This window comes from Cinclus cinclus, chromosome 13 (genome assembly GCF_963662255.1).
Source record: "Cinclus cinclus chromosome 13, bCinCin1.1, whole genome shotgun sequence".
In the NCBI taxonomy this organism is placed as follows: domain Eukaryota; kingdom Metazoa; phylum Chordata; class Aves; order Passeriformes; family Cinclidae; genus Cinclus; species Cinclus cinclus.
Window position 1 is genome coordinate 12,157,892 of NC_085058.1, and position 20,968 is coordinate 12,178,859.

At 42.2% G+C, this 20,968-nt stretch overlaps 1 protein-coding gene across 1 annotated transcript in view; it reads right to left on the bottom strand.

Moving 5' to 3' along the window:
* Positions 1-18,754, bottom strand: part of HOMER2 (homer scaffold protein 2) — a 41,513-nt gene extending 22,759 nt beyond the window's left edge. The window contains exons 1-3 of the mRNA XM_062501707.1: positions 18,725-18,754; positions 14,066-14,103; positions 8,648-8,804 (exon numbers count right to left, since the gene is read on the bottom strand). Of these exons, the coding sequence (XP_062357691.1) occupies positions 8,648-8,804; positions 14,066-14,103; positions 18,725-18,754 (225 nt within the window). The remainder of the gene's footprint in view (positions 1-8,647; positions 8,805-14,065; positions 14,104-18,724) is intronic.
* Between the last annotated feature and the right edge of the window lie 2,214 nt (positions 18,755-20,968).

Genomic DNA, 20,968 nt, shown 5'->3' on the forward strand with positions numbered 1-20,968 from the left:
AGCTGTGTGTGGTCTTTCCAGAGCCAGTGACACACACAACACACATACAAGCAGAAAAAATGAGCCAGATAGGAACAAACAGTGGCAGATGTGCTTCTGCTCTTCTGTCGAGGATACAGCTGTTGACAGCACTCTGGTATGCTTTCTCCTAAGCTTACTAACCAGCTTCTGAAGGATTTGCTTCCAGAAATAATCCAGGAAATGAACTGAGAATTTTTCGCATTTCAAAGTTAATAACTTGGAAAGAGATTAATATAGAAACATTTAGTGGTATGAGTTCTACAGCTCTAGACTTCAATTTTTTTTCTAAACCAGAACACAACCTCAGGAGATGATCATGGTTTCTGGTTGATTCAATCTTAAGTGACCCACCAAATTTCCTGGCATTTACTTTGCTCCCTTTCTCAGCTTTTGACAAGCTCTCTTTCTCACCTGGAGTTCTAGGTCTTTTTTAGTGCAAACATTTTTATCTTTTCCTTCTATTCTTGGCTCATCTTCACCAGTATTACTAGTTCTGAAAAATCTATTCCAGCTAAGCCCTAACCATTTTTTCTCATCCCCTGAATATTCAAAGACCTGTTCACACAAGTGTACCCAATATAACCAGCTCTACCAATCTAAACCTGTCTCAGCAACTGTTGGACAATTCTCCTGCAGACACAACTCCAGGCAATGAGTTGTCCTCCCAGTTATTAAATCCTGCCCATCCCCTCAGCCTAAATTTTTGAATACTTGATATCACCTTAAGCAAATAAAGGATGATGCAAGTGAGTAGTCTCATCCTTGGCTGACAGCTCTGCTTCTCCTTATTGCTGTATTTCTCCCTCACTAAATTCCAAAGAAAATGTTCTCAAGTTATTTGAATATTTAGAAAGAAACTAAAACTCAAGCAACTTTCATCAAGCCAAGTACACTCCTAACGCAGACACCACAAATATTTTCAGATCATCAGAGACTGTTGTTTTCCTTACTTTTATTCATTCTTACTTCAAAGATGTCCTTGAGAGGAATATGAACTCCTGCTCTATGGAGCAGAAGGATGCAGCACACACCTCAGTGTGTTCACCCCAGATACTAATCCTCACGTTAAAATGTTTATCTCCCTTCCTATTTGAGTCTGTCCTACTCCAGCTTCCCCTAACCCCAACATCCCCATTTGTCTTTAATACTTCATAGGACTTACACTCAGGGCACACTCCACACCTTTGAGGTGCCTGACCCAGCACCCCATGCAGACCCTCCTGCCCTGACCCCTGGCTGCAGGGCTGCTGCAGCCTCAGCACTGCTTCCCAGCCTGCCCCAGAGAAACAACCCCTGCCTAGGAGGCACCAGCATCACCCACCAATGGCAACTGCTCCTTAAACTGAGAGCTCTCTCTGAATCATCCCAACTGATGCTAAAAAATCTGGAAGCTGCCTCACCACACTCTTAACACCTTTAAATGAAATCAGAAAATAGCCACTAAAATATTAATTATTTACTGCAAGTTGTTTCACCTTCTGAGTGAAATACAGGTTCCAACATGGGTTAGGCTGGTAGGCTTTGCCTCAGTCCAGGACAGATGTTCTGCTCTCAACCTGATCATAATACAAAACGAAGAACTTCTCTACAAAAGGAGCAGCTGCATCTCAGAGAGCAGTTCTATCCAGTTTCATTACTTACAGAACAACATGACCAAAAGGCACCACAAAAAGCATCTTGGGATTATTCAAGCATCTTTTTACAAGTCTTTTGTTTAGCACTACTGGTATTAGAACATGTCTCCAGCAGATGAGCATCAATTCTCCAGCAAGGCCTGGGAAATCTGAACCAGGAAAAGTACAAAACACACCTGGTGAGACTGAGGAAATGACACAAAATTATTTCAAAGGCTTTAGTATGGACTAACAGTATATACACACTGATACTATTGTAGTTGTTGTGTCTCAATAGTATTTATCTATCCATTTCTTATATATTCTATTATCTATTTGTGGTGGTCCTGTGCAGAGCCAAGACTTGAAACTGATGTGTCTTGTGGGTTCCTTTCTAACACAAGATATTTTATAATTCTGTGATTAAATAATGCATACAGGAAATCATAAACCCACAACTACTGTTTTTACTTAATAGTCATCTCAGTAGCATAAAGGCAATGAGATGTTTATTGTAACATGCACACAAACTATGCATGCTAGAAGACAGGACCATGCACTAAAATTGTATTTTATACCATATTTTGTATTCCAAAAGATACAGTGTAACTTTTATATGGGGCATTAATTAGTTCCATCTGTTGACTCTGGTATCATCTACAGTGCTAAAAGGCACGTTGAAATTAACACCAATATTTCATGAAACAACACATGATGATAAAGAGGGGACAAAGGCCATCAAATACACTTAAATTTCTGTATTACAGTCATCAGCCAGGCCAGTACTGGAAATCTTTTACAACATATGCAGATATTGCCAAGAAGGCACAAATTTATCATATATATATATATATAAATACTGGATCAATGAAGTCAGACCTTCAGAGGTCCAAACCCAGACTCCTTTGCACTGGTTTGCCCTAATGCAGTGTCACCCTTAAGCTGGATGTGTCTTCTGGGCACGGTGTCACATGCTGCCTTTGAGGAAAGGTCATCAGAGTGTCACATGCTGCCTTTAGATGAAAGGTCCTTTCCATGCCAGTTCTGAGTGTCAGACATTTAAGTAATACTGAGCTCATAGTCCCCCCTCCCCCCAGTCCATGTTTTATGGCTGGCACAATTTCTGGAACCACCAGAAAAGATTTCCCACCCAGCCTGGAAGGCAGGCAAAAAAAACAAAGGCTCCTGGAGAGCAAAAACAGCATGGCAGAAGAAGGTGTAGAAAAAACAAAATTCTCTGTCTCAGTTATCCATTGGTAAAAAAAAAAGATTTGAGAAGATGGAGTAAAAAAATATTTGTATTTTAATCAGATTTTACTAGCAGGGACTCTCTGGAAATCATAGTCCTGCCAGTGCTGCAGTCAGCAGAATAATTTTCAGGGTGAGGAGTGGGGCCTCTTGGCATTTGAGCAGGCAAAGGGCATCTGGCTGGGACCCCAGTAGCACCACACTGCTCTGGGATACAGCACACAGCACTCCTGACAAGCAAGGGCCATAAATAAAACTAGGGCAGGCAAAACTAGAAATCAAAGAATCTCCCTCCCTTTGACAAAACATACAAATACCCTCACCCACACTTTTCAAAATCATAGCATTTCAGGATTTATCTATAGACATTAAAAGAAAAGCCAACATACCACTTTGTAAGATCACTTTTCATTTATTTTTACATCCCTCTATCTTTGACTACCCAAGGCTGAAAAACACCCTCTGTAGTTCCACTACAAAACTATTAAACCTGAAAAATCAGGAAGTTAAAAAACTTAGGTATTTAAGAAAAGGTAAGCATTTAAAAAGCAAAACACCCTACATCACTGCACCTAATTCATCGGGTGTGGGGTCTGGTGAACACACATGCTGACACTCTGAATGCCAAGTGAGAAGACAATATTTTGATTGTTGCTGCCACACGTTATCACAAATCATGCCCATGAGGTCTTAGAGGCAGAGTTAAATGCTGCCACACCAACGCAGACCCCTGGTGAGGTACACACTGCCAGAAGCCTTTTATAATTCAGTGCCAAAAATTTTGTAATATATGAATTACTTGGTAGGTTTTTTCCTGCAGAAGAGTTGCTATTGGTTTAATGGTTGAATTTACGTCAATGGAGGAAAAAAGAAGAATGAAAATATCTAGCCAGATGAAGGAATTTCATCTGTGCTACCATAGCCTGTAATTGTTTTCCTTTGAAAGAAAAGATTCAGAAATCTAAGAGTCACCTTTTGGCAAAATACTCCAGGATATTTTTAACAACTATGCCTTAAAATAATTCCTTTTCCATGGGCAAAGAAAAAGATCTGTTTTGAGCCTCTGAACACATCACTGGAAGAACTCAATTTTCTCTTTGTGTGCTGAGGACACCTGCCTCCAATCATGACAACAAGAAAAGCGTGGTCATAAAGAGGTGGGCAGCTATTAAATTAGGTAGCAATTAGTTCCCTGGTACAGGAACTGAGGAAGCCAGGAATATATCAACTATTAGCAGATTTTCATATCAGCCCTTCTTACCTCCCTCAGTATCTGCTGCCACAGGCTGCTGGGGCTGTGTCCCTGCCAGCTTCACTGTCCTCTGTAAATCACACTGTCCCCTCCATAGATGCCACTCGATCAAACAGCTTCATCACACCATACAATGTATTCACTTTGGGGAACACTCTGTGAATACTGATTGGCAAAATTTGGCCCATATTCTTATTCTTACTAATTGCAATTTACTTCAGAAACAGACCCAGATTCTGCTTTCCCAGCACAGCAATTTTTCTGGCTCTCTCTTCAGTACTTTCACACACTTATACCCAACTTAGCTGCTGATCTCCAATATTTGAGGTAATTATCAGGTAATAAACTTTTAAATTAACTAGTAACTGGGAATGAGTGTCAGCTGACATTTTTTCCTCTGAAACACAGTCTTTATTTCTGTATGATGTGTTTTCCACAATTACTCTTGCAATGTAGTAATCTTTTAAAGCCTGATTTTAATTTTTTTTCTAGTCATCTGTTTAAGCATCTCTCAGAGACAACTGGGGACTGGCATCTGTGATGACTCTTGCTGTGTCACTTTTCTTTGCTGCTGCCAACTCAGGATGTCTCACTATGCACTTTATTGCTGCCTATTAATTTTTAAGCTAGCTGTATGTCCCTCATTAACGGCTCATTTCTCAAAAGAGAAAAATGATGTTGTTGCAGTCACAAGTTTTATAGAAATACAACATGAACATCCGAAAAGAGGGCAGAGGCTTGTTTCTGAGGGATTATATTTCCATCTCAAATTCCTTTCCCTCTTCTCTGTACTGTTTGGATAACACATAATTCCAGTTTATAAAAAATAAATAAACCCACCAACCAGGGTACTACCATGCTTTAATCCTGAGGAAGACCAAGATCTGCATAATTTTCATACTGTCAGACTTTCTTTTTGCCTCCAAAAGGCAGGGCAATGTAGGTCACTTTTAATGAAGAGCCCTGTGTGTGTCTTTCCCCGTACACTGCACAGCAGTTGGACACTTACAAGTTCACGTCCTCCCTGCACCATCACCATATTTTGTCTTTTTTCAACAGGGTTGACTTCTGCACACAACACTGGGCACTTTCACATGGTGAAGTCTCTTGGCTGCCTCATTAACTCTGAATCAGTGTGTGCCCTTGCATTTTACTGTATCATTTCCTCCAGCATTCATTATGCTGCACTTAGCCTCTGGCTAGAAACTTCTTAAAACATGATGAAATGACTTGCTTGACAACATACAAGTCAATTATGTATGTAATTAAAATATATACTAATCTATTCCCTTGTTTGGTCATGGTATCTTGGTTAAGACCATCCAGTGCAATCTCATATGGTATCTGTGAAATATTTTGCTATAAATTGTAAGCTCCTGTCCACAGCACCTGTTTTTCTGTGAAAGACACAGTTCAGAAGAACAGTTGTCTTTAGCTTTGAAAACAGAAGGAAATAAAGTGGTACACACTGTTTCAAATCTAGGGTCTCCTCTCTGCAGTGCTTCATTCCCAGGTTTTTTTATGGGTTTGTTACTGGGATGGGACAATTTGAAAGAAACCTGGCACCTGCAGGAGTATGCTCTCTTCTGGCTGGTCTGCATATTGGACTCCTGAATGCTCCTCTGCAAGGGAAGAGTTAAGGTCCCTAGACTTCACTCTGCTTCCTATCTTTACCCTACTCTCTTTCTATTACATTTTTCTCACCACCTCCATGTGCAGCATCCAGACTCTCCCATCCTTCCCCAAGGGGTAAGGCAAAGGCAGTGGGCAGCAGAGCCAGGCAGCTCCTCTGCCAGCCAGGCTCACAAACTGAGTTACCAATATTTACACCTTTAAACACATGGGCTCAGCAGTTCCCTTAATCCCCACCTTAATCCCATTGCTAAATCCTTCTGCTCCCCTCTGCCCTGCACCCCAGGTGAGAGGGGACAAGGAGGAGACAGGGACAGGCTGTGCCTGCTGGGAGAAGAGAGGATGGGACTGAAGGACAGGGCACTGCAGAGGGCCTGGACCTCTGAGGACAGCAGCAGCTGCCTGAGGAAAGCACTCCTGCAAGGATCACAGCCCATCAGGTCAGTGCTGCATCAGGAGGAAAGGACTCATCGGGGTGACACTGCACAGCCTGCCCGTGCTCTGCTCCTGGGCTCCAGCAGCTCCAAGCTCCTCCACACACTGCAATTCAACACTGCCCAGGGTGACATGATGAATACTACAAGAAAAATCAAGCTTATGCAACCAGGTGATGACCAATATATAAGTGAAGTAACCCTGTACTATTGATTTCTTCAAAATATTTTTATCATTAGTATGTAATGTCAACATAAGGTAAAAAAAAGAATAAATAGAACCCCAAATGAATCCAGCATCTTCACACAAGTTGGATTTAACTGAAATTTCTCTGCAAGCCAATGTGAATCATATATGTTTGTCTAAAATAAACTGTTAGAACAGCCCCTTTGCAGAGCAGACAAAGATGAAAAATTGTAAGAGATACACATCCATCATCACTGCCTTCCTTCTAGGGCCAAGTCCCTTCATTTACTTGAGCTTCAGCTTTTTTGTCCTTAAAGCAGACATAACTTATGCCCACAGTGATGCTGTCACATTAATCCATCTGGTATTTGCCAACACACGGAAGACTATTCTAATGAGATGTACAGAAAGCAGGACACCATCATCTGAAGCTGTCTATATTCTTCCTTACAGTTCTACCCAGTTTCATTCTTGCTGGAAAAGTAGGTCAAAACACTAAACAATAGCTGTTTAAAGGGGAAAACGCAACTTTTAACTTCCTTTGGCAAAAACACTGGGTTTTTTGATTTTTTTTCCCAATTGTCTTAAAATGGACAGGCAGGGTCACAGGACTCTCCAGAGGTGAGCATGAAGGTAGCATCTATTCTTGACCTCTTCCTTAATCAGCAAAGATTCAATACAAGAGGAATAATTTATGTGGCCAGCAATTGATTCTCACTTGGGAAGCCCCAGGGGAGAATTCTAATCATGGAAAGCTCACCTTCTTCTGGAACATGTTAAAATGGGGGATGGGGGGAAAATGTTCCTTCTGAGTGTCTTTTGAGTAGGTGACAAAGCAAAGTTTGGGTGCCCAGCTCACTCCCAGCACACACTTTGCAGTTCTGGGCAGAACATCTGGCTGTGGCCATACGCTGCCCCTGCAGCTTCCCCCACCACATGCAGTAATTACTTTGTTTTCATTAATTGGTCTTAATGCATGCATGCACGCCCACAAATCAAGCGAGCCACTGCTGTGAGTGCAGAAGTTTTGGTTTGGAAGCTGCACTTGCCCGGGTTTGTAAAGCCACCAGCCTGCCCAGCAGCAGCCTCAGCACAAGCATCCATGGGGTGCAAGCAAATCCAGGGGTTCAGCTCCCCCAGCAGGTCACAGGGGCTGTGTGTGCCAGCTGCAAACCACACCATTCCTGGGAATGATTCCTGGGAATGAACACACTGGAGCAAACAGCATCGTGATGGGGAGATATTAATGCTGTACTGGTGTCAATGAAACATTACCATCAATTAAAGCATGCAGCATGGCTGATTTATAAGCCAATATATAACCAAATATAGCACAGGAGATGTTTGGAAAAACAAGTATGTGAAATAGGCATGACAAATGGAAAAGCTTTAATAACAGATGATTTCTGTGATCTCTATCTCCAAGAAGAGTGATATTTTAACATCCTTATCTGAACAGGAACACAGATAAACAAGCTGTAAACTCATCTTGTTACCCTGTGGTTTGTGCTCTGACAGAAATGACCGATGATTTTTGTACATGAGCAAAATCTTTTCATTTATACCTCTGACTGGGGTCTGCTAGGGGAAAGTGGTTACCCATCAAGCAACTTTGGAGGGACTAATCAGAGGGATAAATGTAGTTTGTAATAAAAACAGTTGTCTGAGCAATCTATTCAGACTGACTGATTTGGATTCTTACAGCAAACACTTGAGCACCTCTCTGGTAATTCAAAATAAATTAACAAAAAAGGTTGGGGGAAGAGCCTTCATCCCTAACTTGCCACCTAAGGCTGAGGAAATCCAGTGCAAAAGCTGAAGAAAATTAGTACTAAACTGTAAATAGTTCAGCCAGGCAAAAGTGAAAATGCAGCTGACATTTACATTAAAAGCTATAGTCTGCATGTATCTGACTCCTCATTCCTTTTAGAAAGAACATTTTTATCACCAAAACGGCCTCAGCCTTACCTACCCTAACATAGGTGGCTGTTTTAGATACCATGCTACTGACTCAATTTGGACACTTGTCCTTGGCTCACTTATCATAGTCAAATTCCTCAGAGATAAAATCGACTAAGCTGGGCAAAATGACTTTTAGGGTGCCCTGTGTTTTTCCAATTATCACTATAAGTCTCCTTAATGGATTATATGAAAAATGGAGTATTCACACTGCATTTAATGCAGCCCCTGTGTGTGCTCAGCCAGGGCTGCCAGTCCCACACCTCTCCACACAGAAACACCAGGCACCTCCAGCCCCTACCTTGGCTCCATCCACGCTGATAATCCGATAGCTGTTCCTGGTGCTGTCGTAGAAGTAGGAAACAGTAACAGCCTGCTTGCTTGCAGGAACCCAGTTCTTCTTCGTGCTGGGGTCAATTTGGAAGACATGGGCTCTGGTGGTGAAGATGGGCTGTTCTCTGGAATAGAGAGGGACAGGAGAAACGGATACATGAGTCTGTAGAAGGTGAAATGTCCCAGCAGCCCAGCCTTGACCAGGCATGTCGAAAGCACAAGGCAGAGAGCACCTGGCAATCCCCCAAATGAAAAGACAGAGCAGTGACACTGCTGAGCCATACACCAGCCTTGAAGCCTTTCCTTGACATCACTAAGTGACATTCAGCACCCTAAAGTTACTGCCATAGCCCAAGAACAAGTGGCTCTTTTCTCCCCATGTTAAACTACCCCAGCACCCGTCTATTCCTCAAAATATTTCTTTCCAGGAAAGGACATTCACATGCATTCTTCCTTTCCCAAAAGCCACAAACCCCCACAGCTGGATTTCCTCCTGCCAACTTTCCTGTGAACTGCTACCTCCAGCCAGGGCTCCTCTGTGGGTCCACCAAGGACTCCAGTGACACACAGGCAGGCTATAATTATTGAAATATTAATCTCTCTCCTCAGAATCCCACTGTTCTGTGCATGTGCATGAAAATTTCATTAGATGCAAACCAGTCAATCGCCCTGGGAAGTGAGGGGGGAAAGAAACAGAACCAAACTCCAGCGCTGATACAGATATTGCCTTTTCAGCTCTCAGTGGATGATGCAGCACCTCTGACATCCTGTTCCTACACACCAGCCCTCCCCGGATGCTCTTACTCCTCAAGAAGACTGTGCACACAATGGAGGCGTTTTGTTTTACCTTCAGTGTGTGACCAAGCAAATCACACAGAAAAGCAGAGAATACACAAGACCAAAAGAACCAAATGTAATCCACACGAAGTCATCTAGGTTAAAGATCAGAATTAAGCCTTTCTTAAATGCCATAAAACTAAATTCACTGCCATCTATACCTTTAATCCAAGCTGAGCAGTAGAAGTGAACCACAAAACAAGCTCTACTGAGTTGTCATGTGCATTTTCATGCTTTCGGTTTTCAAAAGCTACACTATATAATGTTTTACATTAATTCAAATATAAATTGTATTATTACCGGTATATTCTTGTCCCACACAAAAGATTACATCATGAATAGGTAATTGACAGAATTATGACAGGATTCAAAACCAATGGTACTACAATAGAACTACCACCCAGAAATTTAAATTAAAATTGAGGGGAATAAATTTGCAAATATCAAACAGATGAAGTGACTTAAGAGTACAGTTAGCTCAGGAAACATGGAGTAAACTTGCAAAGCCCAGCAAGGCTCCTTTAGGAGGGAGAAAATGAAAGAGTGGTTTTCTCCTTGCAAGACTTACACAAAGTTCTAAATTTTTCCAGGGGCTTGCAGGTTTCTGGACAGACAGCTGTGCTGAACCATGTAAAATACTTATTCAAAATAAATTGAAATGACAACAGGACTGCCATATTACAGCTGTCAAAGAGTAGCATTTGCTTCAGTTCTCCCTTATCAGTAACTTGCTGAGCCCAGCTCCCATTTCACAGACCAATATCAATGCCATCCTCAGCTGGGTGGAAAAAAGGGGCAGGCTTCCTTAACATTTTAAATACTTTCATTATCCATTACACAGGATTAGCACTGTAACACCTATAGAGGTCATGGAGTTTGCAACAACAAATTCAGGGAGGGGAAGTTTCCCCGAAGCTGTTTACTCTTTTAAGAAATGTACGCTCCCTGAGAGAAAAATTATTTTGAAATTTCTTTGCCTTTTACATAGTTCTTTCTTTTCAGTTGACTCTACTAAAAACAGGGTAATATGACCTAAATATTGTAATCTAAATGTTAGGAATTTTCCTCCATGCAAACCTATTACACAAACTACTTTAATTCTGTTACGTTATCTTAACTATGCCAGAAAACACTGCTAAAACTATGCCTGGCTGCTCTGCAGCAGGTGCAGTAAGCATATAAAGTAAATCTAAAGATAATAAAAGTAGAATGAAGGCAAGGCCCCACAGCTATCTATCTCCATTTGTTCAGCAATCTTGAAGCTGCTACTGTTGAAAGAGGAGCTGCATACATACATCCAAGTGGATAAATCAATGGGCAGTGAAGTGCAGGGCTGCAAATACCCATCTATCCATTCATTCTTTTATTAAGAAGTAAAGGCAAAACCTTTGTTTCTAATCCTATGATTACCAACAACAAAAAAGCCCACCTGCATTTTGTCTTTCTGTGTCACAGCGACAGCGTGCTAGTTGATAAATTATTAAAACTAAGGAAATTCAATGCGTAAACCTAAACACTTTAAATAACCTGAGGCAGCCCATCTGTTGACCTTTAGCTGGGACTCAGATTTGGAAGGGCCAGCTGGATGCTCCACGTGCCTCTGGCCTTCCTGCCATAGGTGGTTCTACAGGTCAGCAAAGCCCCCAGACTGATTTTTGACTCCCTGAAGAAGAGGAAGCACCCCCAGAACACAACCTCCTGGATTTCCTGGTGTAATTAAGAGAAGAAGATGCATTTCTGTGGCTGTGCGTGCCCTGCTGCAGTTCTGTGCTCAGCTCTTGCCCCAGAGAGCCCAGGATTCAGCACTGGGAGCTGGTGCCACCACGTCCCCACACCACAGCAGGATGGCAAAGCCAACTGCACTGACAAACTCCAGAGGCACAGCTTCAGCCCAGGGCAAACACGCACTGCATCCCAAACTCCTCTCACCACTGAAGCACTCACAGCCAGCTATGACACTGTGGCACTCGGTTTTCAGGTGAAATGCTAAATTAGATACTTTTAAAACCCTTCACCATGGCCCTACAGGGCTCTAAATTGAGAACGATTATTCTTACTCACTTCTAACTTTTCCACGTTCAAGAAAGCACTCTACTGGTAGAGGAATTACTTCATTTCCCAGGGTTCTTTTCCTTTTTATTTTATCAGAGATTTACCAGCTTTTATGATAAAACAAAGCAATGCTAACTTGAAGCTCTGGCAACACATCCTGCATGGTTTGAGCTCTGTGAGCTGGTTGTTCCATGGGGCTGCCAGTTTGCCAGGGGAGGCAGGAGCAGCAGCACTGCCAGCCAGGCTTGGACCCACACATGAAGGCAAAGAGAATTTATGAATATTTAAAATCTCATGAATTTTAACCAAAGTCGTTAATGATTGATTAAATGCTCTTTTAAAAACTCCAACTGTTTAAAAATCAATTTGACAGTAACATCCACTGGTTGAGTAAAGCTGCTTGAAAAGTCGAACACGAAAAGTAGAAAATCACACCTAATAATTTCATATTTGGTAATATAAGTTAAGACAGAAAATGTTTTCTTATTATTAAATAGGGCAAGCATGTTTTATAAATATAATTTCAATTTTCAAGTCACGGTTTTACACCTTTTAGTCAACCTTTAATTTCAGTCCTTGCTTTATATGAGAAAAAATTCAAGTAAAAAACAAACCCTCTCCTTCAATGTCATTAACCTTTCCTGAAGAATGTAAAAAGCGAACCACAAGCTTCTGGAGCTAACCAAGTGCTCCACAGCTGCGTGAGACACGGTATCACTTTCTGGTTAATATACAACCATGCCAAATTTTACAAGTGTGACTAGCTGCAAGCCATGTGTTTTGCATTACTCTCCCTAATCAAGGGGAATGAGCTCTCACTTAGGAAAAGTTCAAATTATTTAATTCAAATTTCCTTGTTTATCACTTGAATCATGAGCACAACCAGTGATTTAAATCACTTCAGCTGTAAAGAGTCCTTGCTGACTGGCAGCCAGCATCCTCCAGGCTGTGGGATGCTGGTGGCTGATGGAGCTGTGGCACAGGGAGCTCTGGGAGAGCCACGGGTCCTGGATCCATGTGTGGGGGGCCATGTGGAGCCAGCTCCAGGGGCACTGAGGAGTGAACACTTCTGTACTGCACCAATCCTTTTTGCTAGTAAATAAAAGTGGTGACTCACATGGGAGCCTGCAGGATCAGCACCCAGACACGTTTAAGTGCACATCAGGTGGATGCACTGACCATGAAGTAACTGGGACAAAATAATTTTTGTAGGATCTGGAACATCAAGTATATTTGTGACAGGAGCTCTGGTACTCCACTGGAGGCAAAACCACTAATTACATGTTTTAAAACTTTCACTAGCAGACTGCCTAAAATTTCTGGGATAAGGATTTCTAGTTTACAGCACAGGATTATTTGTGCTCTCCCCACGCTAACTGTAGACAACCTTGCATTAACTGTCTAATTTAGCAATTGAAATAAAAAATTTTTAAAAGCACATGTCTCCATGTATCTGCCATTTGGTGGAGGATGCACATGCCTGCAGACGTCAGCACAGAGATTTTGGAACGTGGTGCTTCCTGCTACAGCCCAGCATCATGCACACATTGAGTTTATAATACCTGACAGTGCCAGCAGATCTGCACTGATTTGCTGTAACAAGTATTAGATAATGAGGATCTCTCAAGAAAGAAGAGTAAATGCAAATGCAAAATCCTACTTTGTGACATATCCCCCATCACTGGTCACAATTCAAAAAATGGTATCTGCTAAACACAACATGATAAAATTGGTGCCAGTAGTTATTTGGACTGAACATTGCCACTACTGCCTGACAGCGGAATGAAAAGAATTAATCCTCTATGTACATACATTGTAGTTTGGAGTGCCATCTGTATTTATTTATATAATTGATGGAGATTTGTCTCCTATTTGAAATACTCATCTTGATGAAATTCCAGGCAAGTTACGATGCCTAAAAATTAACTGTGAAATAGTTTATCTACTTGTAACTTTACTCACTTGTGTACACATGCACATCTCAAGCTTTAAAAAACAACCAACCCCTCTACCTGAAACACCAAAAGTGAAGTAAAGCAGGCCTGTGATGAAGACATAAGTGCTGTGGGGAGAAGCTGCAGTTCATGGTGTCACACACAGCAATTAGCAGAGCAGTTGCAGTTCATACACAATATGAATCTTTGCTCCAAGCAAAAATTAGAGATCATTATCCTCCAACCTGTTACCTCTATGCATTCAACGCTTGTGCCACCTTGGATCAACTCTTCTCAGAAAAAAGAGAACCACACAAATTAGTTTCTTGATGACGGAGGATGAAGTTAAAGGATGCCTTCTGACCTCACTGTGCACACTCCAGACAAGACAAGTGCATCCCCCTGTGCTACAAAAACAGCAAATTCAGCTGTCTCAGCCCAGTGCCTGAGATACTGTCACCTCAACACCCATCACTGCCCAGCTCATGGCTGGGGTCAGGGACCAGGACAGTGGCCTGAGCCCACTCAGCACAGGCAACACGCAGAGCTGGGGAGAGGCAGACACTAAATCTGTGCATTGTTTGGACATGGCAGCAGCAAACTGGCATTATGAGAGCAGGCAGCTTGTTCCCTTCCCAAATTGCCATATGCTAATTAATCCAGGTCACTCAGACCTCATCAGCTGCCACAGGCAGGCTCTGCTGTCAGCTGCCAGTGCACACAACCAGCAGAGCGAATGAGAGCCTGTTTCAACTTGCAAGGGTGCAAAACTCAGCATGAGGAAAGCAGGTGGGTAATGGCTCCATTTTACACCTGAGGAAACAGCCATGGAGAGCGAGATGGCATCCCAGGATAACAGAGCCACTAGCCAGCCTGGAAATAAAAGTCATCCTCTCATTTCCTCTCTGCAGCTCTGCTATCACTGTCATTGCAGGGCACTTTTATACCACATCTACCCAGGGAAGTTTTTGACTATGTGAATTCAAAAGGCTAAATCGACAGCTGAATATTCACCACTCAACAAAAAAGAATTAATAGTCTGTAACAGAGCAGAGAGAAGCTCTCAGTGCATTTGACAGCTGCTCCTCCACACTGTGGAGGAAGGTGGGATGGGGTGCCTGCAAACCACCTGCCTGCAGCTCCCATTGGTCCTGCAGTGCAAGCAATCCTTCCTCCTCACACTTATTTCCACAGCAAAAATTACTTATAAGGATGGAGACGTAACCCGGAGCAATACAAGGCTGAGAGAGGGGGAGGATTTACTAATTTACTATCAGTTGCAAAAGGGGATGGGAAAACTGGCCTGGAGTGATGGGCTGGGCTAGCAGGTATAATTGCACCCAGGTTTTGCTGCCCGCCCCCCCCCCCTTTTTTTTTTTTAAACAGAGAATAAATCACACAGGCACCTCAAAGTGCCATTGTCAGTACTTGCTGGTGAAACCCTGGCTCCCAGGTGGCATTCACTTCCAAAAGGGCAGAAGGTACAGGGATTAACTTCTGGAAAACCTAGGCTGCTGGGACAAAAATTAAACTGCCCCTAAAAGAGAAAGAACAAGAAACAAACAGCTACTAATTTACTCAAAGTCCTTCTTTTCAGTCTTGAAATTCCTATTTTACAGGCAGACCAAGCTCCTCATTATGTGGTTGAAGTGCTGAATCTGGCAGCAGTGTTAATCAAGAGCAAGGTCATGCAACTCATTCAAATATCCAGTCATGATTCTCTGGTGCCCACTTGTTATTAGATTTGATACCAACTCACCTAAAGAAATATATGAAATTAGTGAAAAAAAATCCATATTTTCACAGGCATTATTATTTCAAAAGAATATAATTAGTAAAAGGGCTTCTTGGATTTTTAGGGAACATAATAGTTCCAGTTACTTAGGAAAAAAAAAAATTGAATAGTACTAGGTAGCTAAAGAATTGTCTGTTAAAAGCACAGACATCAATTAAACTCATTTTTTATTTGTAGCTCAGTAAATCCAAAAGAATAAATCTTCAGGACAAAAGCTCTCAGTATGAAAATCATTGTAACATCTGTGAGGTCTCTCAACACCACTGCGCCTTTACGAAGCCAATATCCAAACTAAAAGGCTTAACTTGGGCACTGAGGAAGCTCACACTTTATTTTGGGGCATCTCCAGAGGTCTATTAACCTTTCAAGACACTGTGAATAAACCTCCATATACAAGTGACAGGAACTGAACTAATCCTCCATAGGTAAGGTTACTTACTGGGAAAAAAAAAACAAAAAAACAAACAAGTTGAGGCACATGTGTGACAAAGTGGTTGTGTAACTGATAATTTCAGAATTATTTTTTTTAAAGACATTTAAAGGGGATCCATAAATCTACACCTCAGTAACATTATCATGGCCATTTGAATTCAGACTCTGCAAATTGGAAAAAAAATACCTGTACTCTGTGTACACCCAGCACCTCTCCCACCCTCGTGACAAATGAAGCTGGATCACATGTGAACAGCCCCCAAAGTCATCATATGGCTCTGGATTGGTTCAAGATTACATGCTCTGTGCTCACCCCAGCTCCACTGGAGTTAATGCTTTCAGCACAGCCTCCTCTGTGGCACAATGTTTGCATTGTAATATTTCAGGGAGAAATGTCATTGTAAACTGAAAGTGTAAACCCTGGAGTGGAGAGAGCGGGTCTGCAGGATCAGGAGCACATTCCCTCCCGCTGCCTTCCCTGCAGTCTCCATCCTGGCACAGACCAGGAGCACAAGGGGATGTCTCAGATGCCCAGCTCTGGACCATGGACATGCCAAAGTCTACTCCATGCAGCTGCCCTTGGGAAGGAATTTATTTTGCATTTATAAACAAGCAGAAAAGCCCTTCAATGCATTAATGGGATCTTTATTACTACTTTTAATGCTTTGTACTTCTGCAGAGCAAAAGGCTCGGGGTAATTTGAGGTTGTATGGGTTATTTCATGTCTATTTACAAAATGAAGAGACTAAATGTCAGAGGATATATGGTCAAAACACATGGTACCTACAAACAGAGGACTGGAGTGAAACACCACGTGTGTGCATGTAAAACCCACTGACACCACCAGGGCAGTATCTTTATGACTTTTTCTCCTCCCATGCTATAGGAATTTGCATGGCTGATGAGGGTATCTTCGCACAAAGCTATCTGAAAAGCTGATTTCAATCAGTGGCGTAATCAAAGCCTCACTATTGCAAAATAATATGATTAAACACTCCATTATTTCAAACGCCACAGCACTAAGCAGATCCTTGGAGGGGAGTGCTTTTGTTCACTAATCCATGCATGTAATTATCGATATGCTTTCCCATGCCCTATTCAAATGCTCTCCCCTGAGGCTTTTCTTCCACTTACACTAGGGGAGAAAAAAAAAAAAAGCCAATCAGTTCAGTTTAAAGAACAAGTTGTATAACTCTTTTTGATCTACTGCCTGAAGGATGAAATAAGGAATTCTACCAGCTGTAACATCAGAAGCCAAGGATAGGGTTCTGCTTGTCCTGGACACGGCTGTGCCCTGTGCTGGGACACACAGGGCTGCTGCCAGAGCACCTGGGGTAACAACAGCCTCAGCTCTGGCCACTCCAGGGGACTGCAAGGAAAAAGGCACCAACAGATGGTTTAATACAAGGCTGCATGTCTTTAATGAAACTTGAGGATGTAAAAATTAAAAGCAATTAAAGGATAGGCAATTTGCTCTGTAAGAGATTAGAAAGATGCAAAGCAATGCCCACACTGGGTTTTCAGTGCATGTACTGACTCACCTGTGCTGAGAACACCAGGCTGGCACAGCACCACCACGTTTAACTGGATTTCATCTTACCAGCCTCCTTCTAGAGCAAATCCAGGAGACAAAATCACCAAACATGGTCAAGAGCACCAAAGACAGTGTATTAAAAACAGGAAAGAGAAGTTCCAATGCAAGCACAGCCCCTGTGCTCACAGCCAGGGAACCCACAGATGGGCAAGGGCAAGGTGCTGGGCACAAAGAGGCACAGCTAAAGCCAGCCTCAGTCCCCACTCAATGCAGTTTATATTAGACAATCTGAAAAGAAGCAGATTCCCTTTTTCTGGTGATTTTAATAGACAAATAGAATCAACAGGCAGAGTGCCTTGACTGCTGCTTGCATGCAGGCAGCAGCTCTCAGGAACTGGAGGACACGATTCCTGGCACCCATGAATTTCCTAGTAGCCAATAAGATAACAGAATGACACATTTCTTCTGCTTCAAGCTAAAAATACAAAGGAAATTTCAAACATTTAGAAGCTAACATTATTCACTTTGATCTTTAAAAATATAACGCCATCTGTAGCAGTCAGATTTACAGTACAGATCTCAGAGATGTACATTATTTGTTGGTATAAAAAGCTGTCAGCAGCCCTGGTGCAAAAGTGAGGATCCTCTGGCAATCTCCAGAGTTTCAGAGAGAACTACTAACCTGAAAAACTTAACCAACAGGTTATTCATGAGCAACACAGAATCTACAAAACAAGAAAACCACCACTTCCCTTGCTACAAACCCCACAAAATTAAATCCCTGCAACCTGCTTACACTGCAGTGTGTACATATTTGCAGGTAAGATTGGGGGAAACTTAACCCAGAATTTCCTGAACCTCAATAGCCACTTATTTCTGATCCCTATGGACCTGGTCCCTGGCACTTCAATGGCGTATCAATGCCTCCAAGATTGTAGGTTATGTACAGGTTATACAAAGTGTGGGGTATGGAAGGATTTAATTACAAGTACCAGCATTTTTCAAGCTATGCAGGTTCCGTAACTACAGCTAAAAAGAAAATATGCCAAAAAAATTACGTTTTCCTGTCAGCAGAGTCTCAAAAATTAGCGTGGGCTGGCTGAAAATTTGTAGAATAAACAAAACATAGCACACATGCCTTTTGTAAACTTATTATGCAAGATGAATTCAGGCAATATGCAAAACCAAATAAGACATTCAAATTATTTTCTGGATACGCATTAGCTATTCCAAATCTAACCCCAGTTTTAAGGAGGTGACAGTCCTGAGGGGCCAGGCTAGGACACAGGCCAGGGGAGAGACTGGCAAGAACAGTCTAAAGTCAGAACCCTTATAATGTCAGATCATTAATAGCTTTAAAACCAAAAGGCCTTGACCTTTTAAAAAGATACATTCACTCTACTGAAAAACTCTTCTCACTTTTCTGAAGTCAAACAAGAAACCTTGGAAATAAATTCTTACCTGTACGATAATAAAGATGACTTTTCTCATGTTTGTAGTATTTAGCTTTTTGTGCCTTGGAAATTAATACAACAGAAGAGAACATTTTTTTTTTTTTTTCCCTGTGATATACTCTCTCCTGCTGGTATTTCTTTATTGAAAGACTGCACTTAAATCTGGCTTTGCCTTATGAAATGAAGGTCTACTAGACATTAAAAAAATCCAATTAGTGCTACAAAAATTAAGGCATACCATTTCCTCAGTCTCATTTACACTAATAGAGACTTTTTTCCCTTCTGTCAAGGGTGAAGGACACAGCTGAATGATGGGATTTTTTCCATCTCATTTATATATTGATGTAATAAGGGCAGACAGGTAGGCCCATGCAAGTGCTGATTCTGTCAGCAGCCCAAGTTGCCAGGACTGTGGATATTGTCACTTATAGATTGATAAATGGACTACATGGACTAATTGTATTCCAGCGTCTCTGGACAGATGGCAGATCTTACAGCCATATGGTGATTATTTCCACTGAGCTGAAAGTATATTAACACTTACCAAATGTTTAAAACGATGAGATGATCTAAAATATTTTTTCCATGGACGGAGATAAAAACCAAGGGCTCGGCTGGGCGGACAGGCTGGGGCTGGGCTGTGTCCCAGGACTCCCACTCCATGCAGGCTCCAGGGCCCGCGGGCAGTGTGGTTATTGATGGACCCTCAGCTGGAGCTCAGGGCTTTGTGAGCACAGGGTGCCTCATTTCTGCTGCCCTGCACGGCCCCTGCTCAGTGCCATTTGCTGCCAGCACTGAGACATGCACTTCCTTTTCCTGCTATTTCTCAATCCTTCTCTCCTCTCTGGTTGAAAAAGATACTGAATTTACTGTCTTACTTTTTTAAAGGTAGCCATATACCCAGCCCTGCTCCCTGAAAAATCTGAGTACTGCCCAAAACCTGAACACGGGATCTCTGGGGTAGGACTGACTCAGCGATGTGCACCTGCAGCCCAAAAAGCCAAACATATTCTGGGCTGCATCCCAAGAACAGGTCAAGGGAGGTGGTTCTCCCCCTCTGACCTGCTCTCGTGAGACCCACCTGGATTACTGCATCCAGGTCTGGTTCCCCCAGTGAAGCTGTTGGAGTGAGTCCAGAGCAGGACACACAGATGATTAGAGGGATAGAGCTCCTCTCATCTGGAGATGGGCTGGGAGAGTTGGGGTTTCAGCCTTCCAGTACCTTAAGGGACTACAGGAGAGCTGGAGAAGGGTTTTTTACAGGGATATGTAGTGAAAGAATAAGGGGGAATGGCTTTAAACTGAAAAAGGGCAAGCTTAGATTAGATAGGAAGAAATTCTTCCCTGTGAGGTTGGTGAGGCATTGGCATAGGTTGTCCTGAGAGGTCATGGATACCCCATCCCTGAAAGTGTTCAAGGCCAGGTTGGATGGAGCTTTCAGCAACCTTGTCTAGTGGAAGCTGTCTCTGCCAATGACAGAGGTTAGAACTAGATGATCTGGAAGTGTCTTCCAACCCAAACCATTCTATGACTATACATGCACAAAATGCATTTTGCTATCCCCATGTCTGCTCCCAAAAGAGAAATCAACTGGGAAGGGAAAGAACTATGCCCCAGCAATCCTGTGAAACAAATAAAAGAGCTGAACAGTGACCAGAGGCTCACCCTGCTCACTGCCAGCCCTGTAACAATTGTGAAGTTCTGCAGTGCTGCTTCAGCACAGAGCAGGTGGCTCAGCATGTTCACAACTGCACGTGGAACACATCAGGCTGATACATCCCTTTTGTGAGATTTATGCACCAGCAAATTCACCCTCCAGAACAATGGGAGAATACACACAGGAGACCTGATCCTCTTCTGCTCTAAGTTACTGCTTATTTATACCAAACAAATGTAAGCAAAATCAGCTCAAATTTTTCACAGATGCTTATGCTAGAATAATAAACCCATGTCACACAAGCTAAATGATTTTTTGCTTCGCTTTCAGAAGAAAATTCTGAACATTTGTTTGTTTTAAAATAGGATTGAAAATAATGTTTGTGTTCTGAAGTAATTTGTTTTGCATGCACTTTCATGGTAGGAAAGTCCTTGCTAGTGGAAACAGCCACCTCCCTTGTTGGGGGTGAAAAAAGTACACGTATCAGTTTCCCCAGTTTTCCATAAGTAAAATAACAGCAAGTCAAGAGCTGGAAACTGCACTCTTCATAGTCCCTGGGATCTAAAATTAATGCCTGGTGTTGGTATTCAGAAT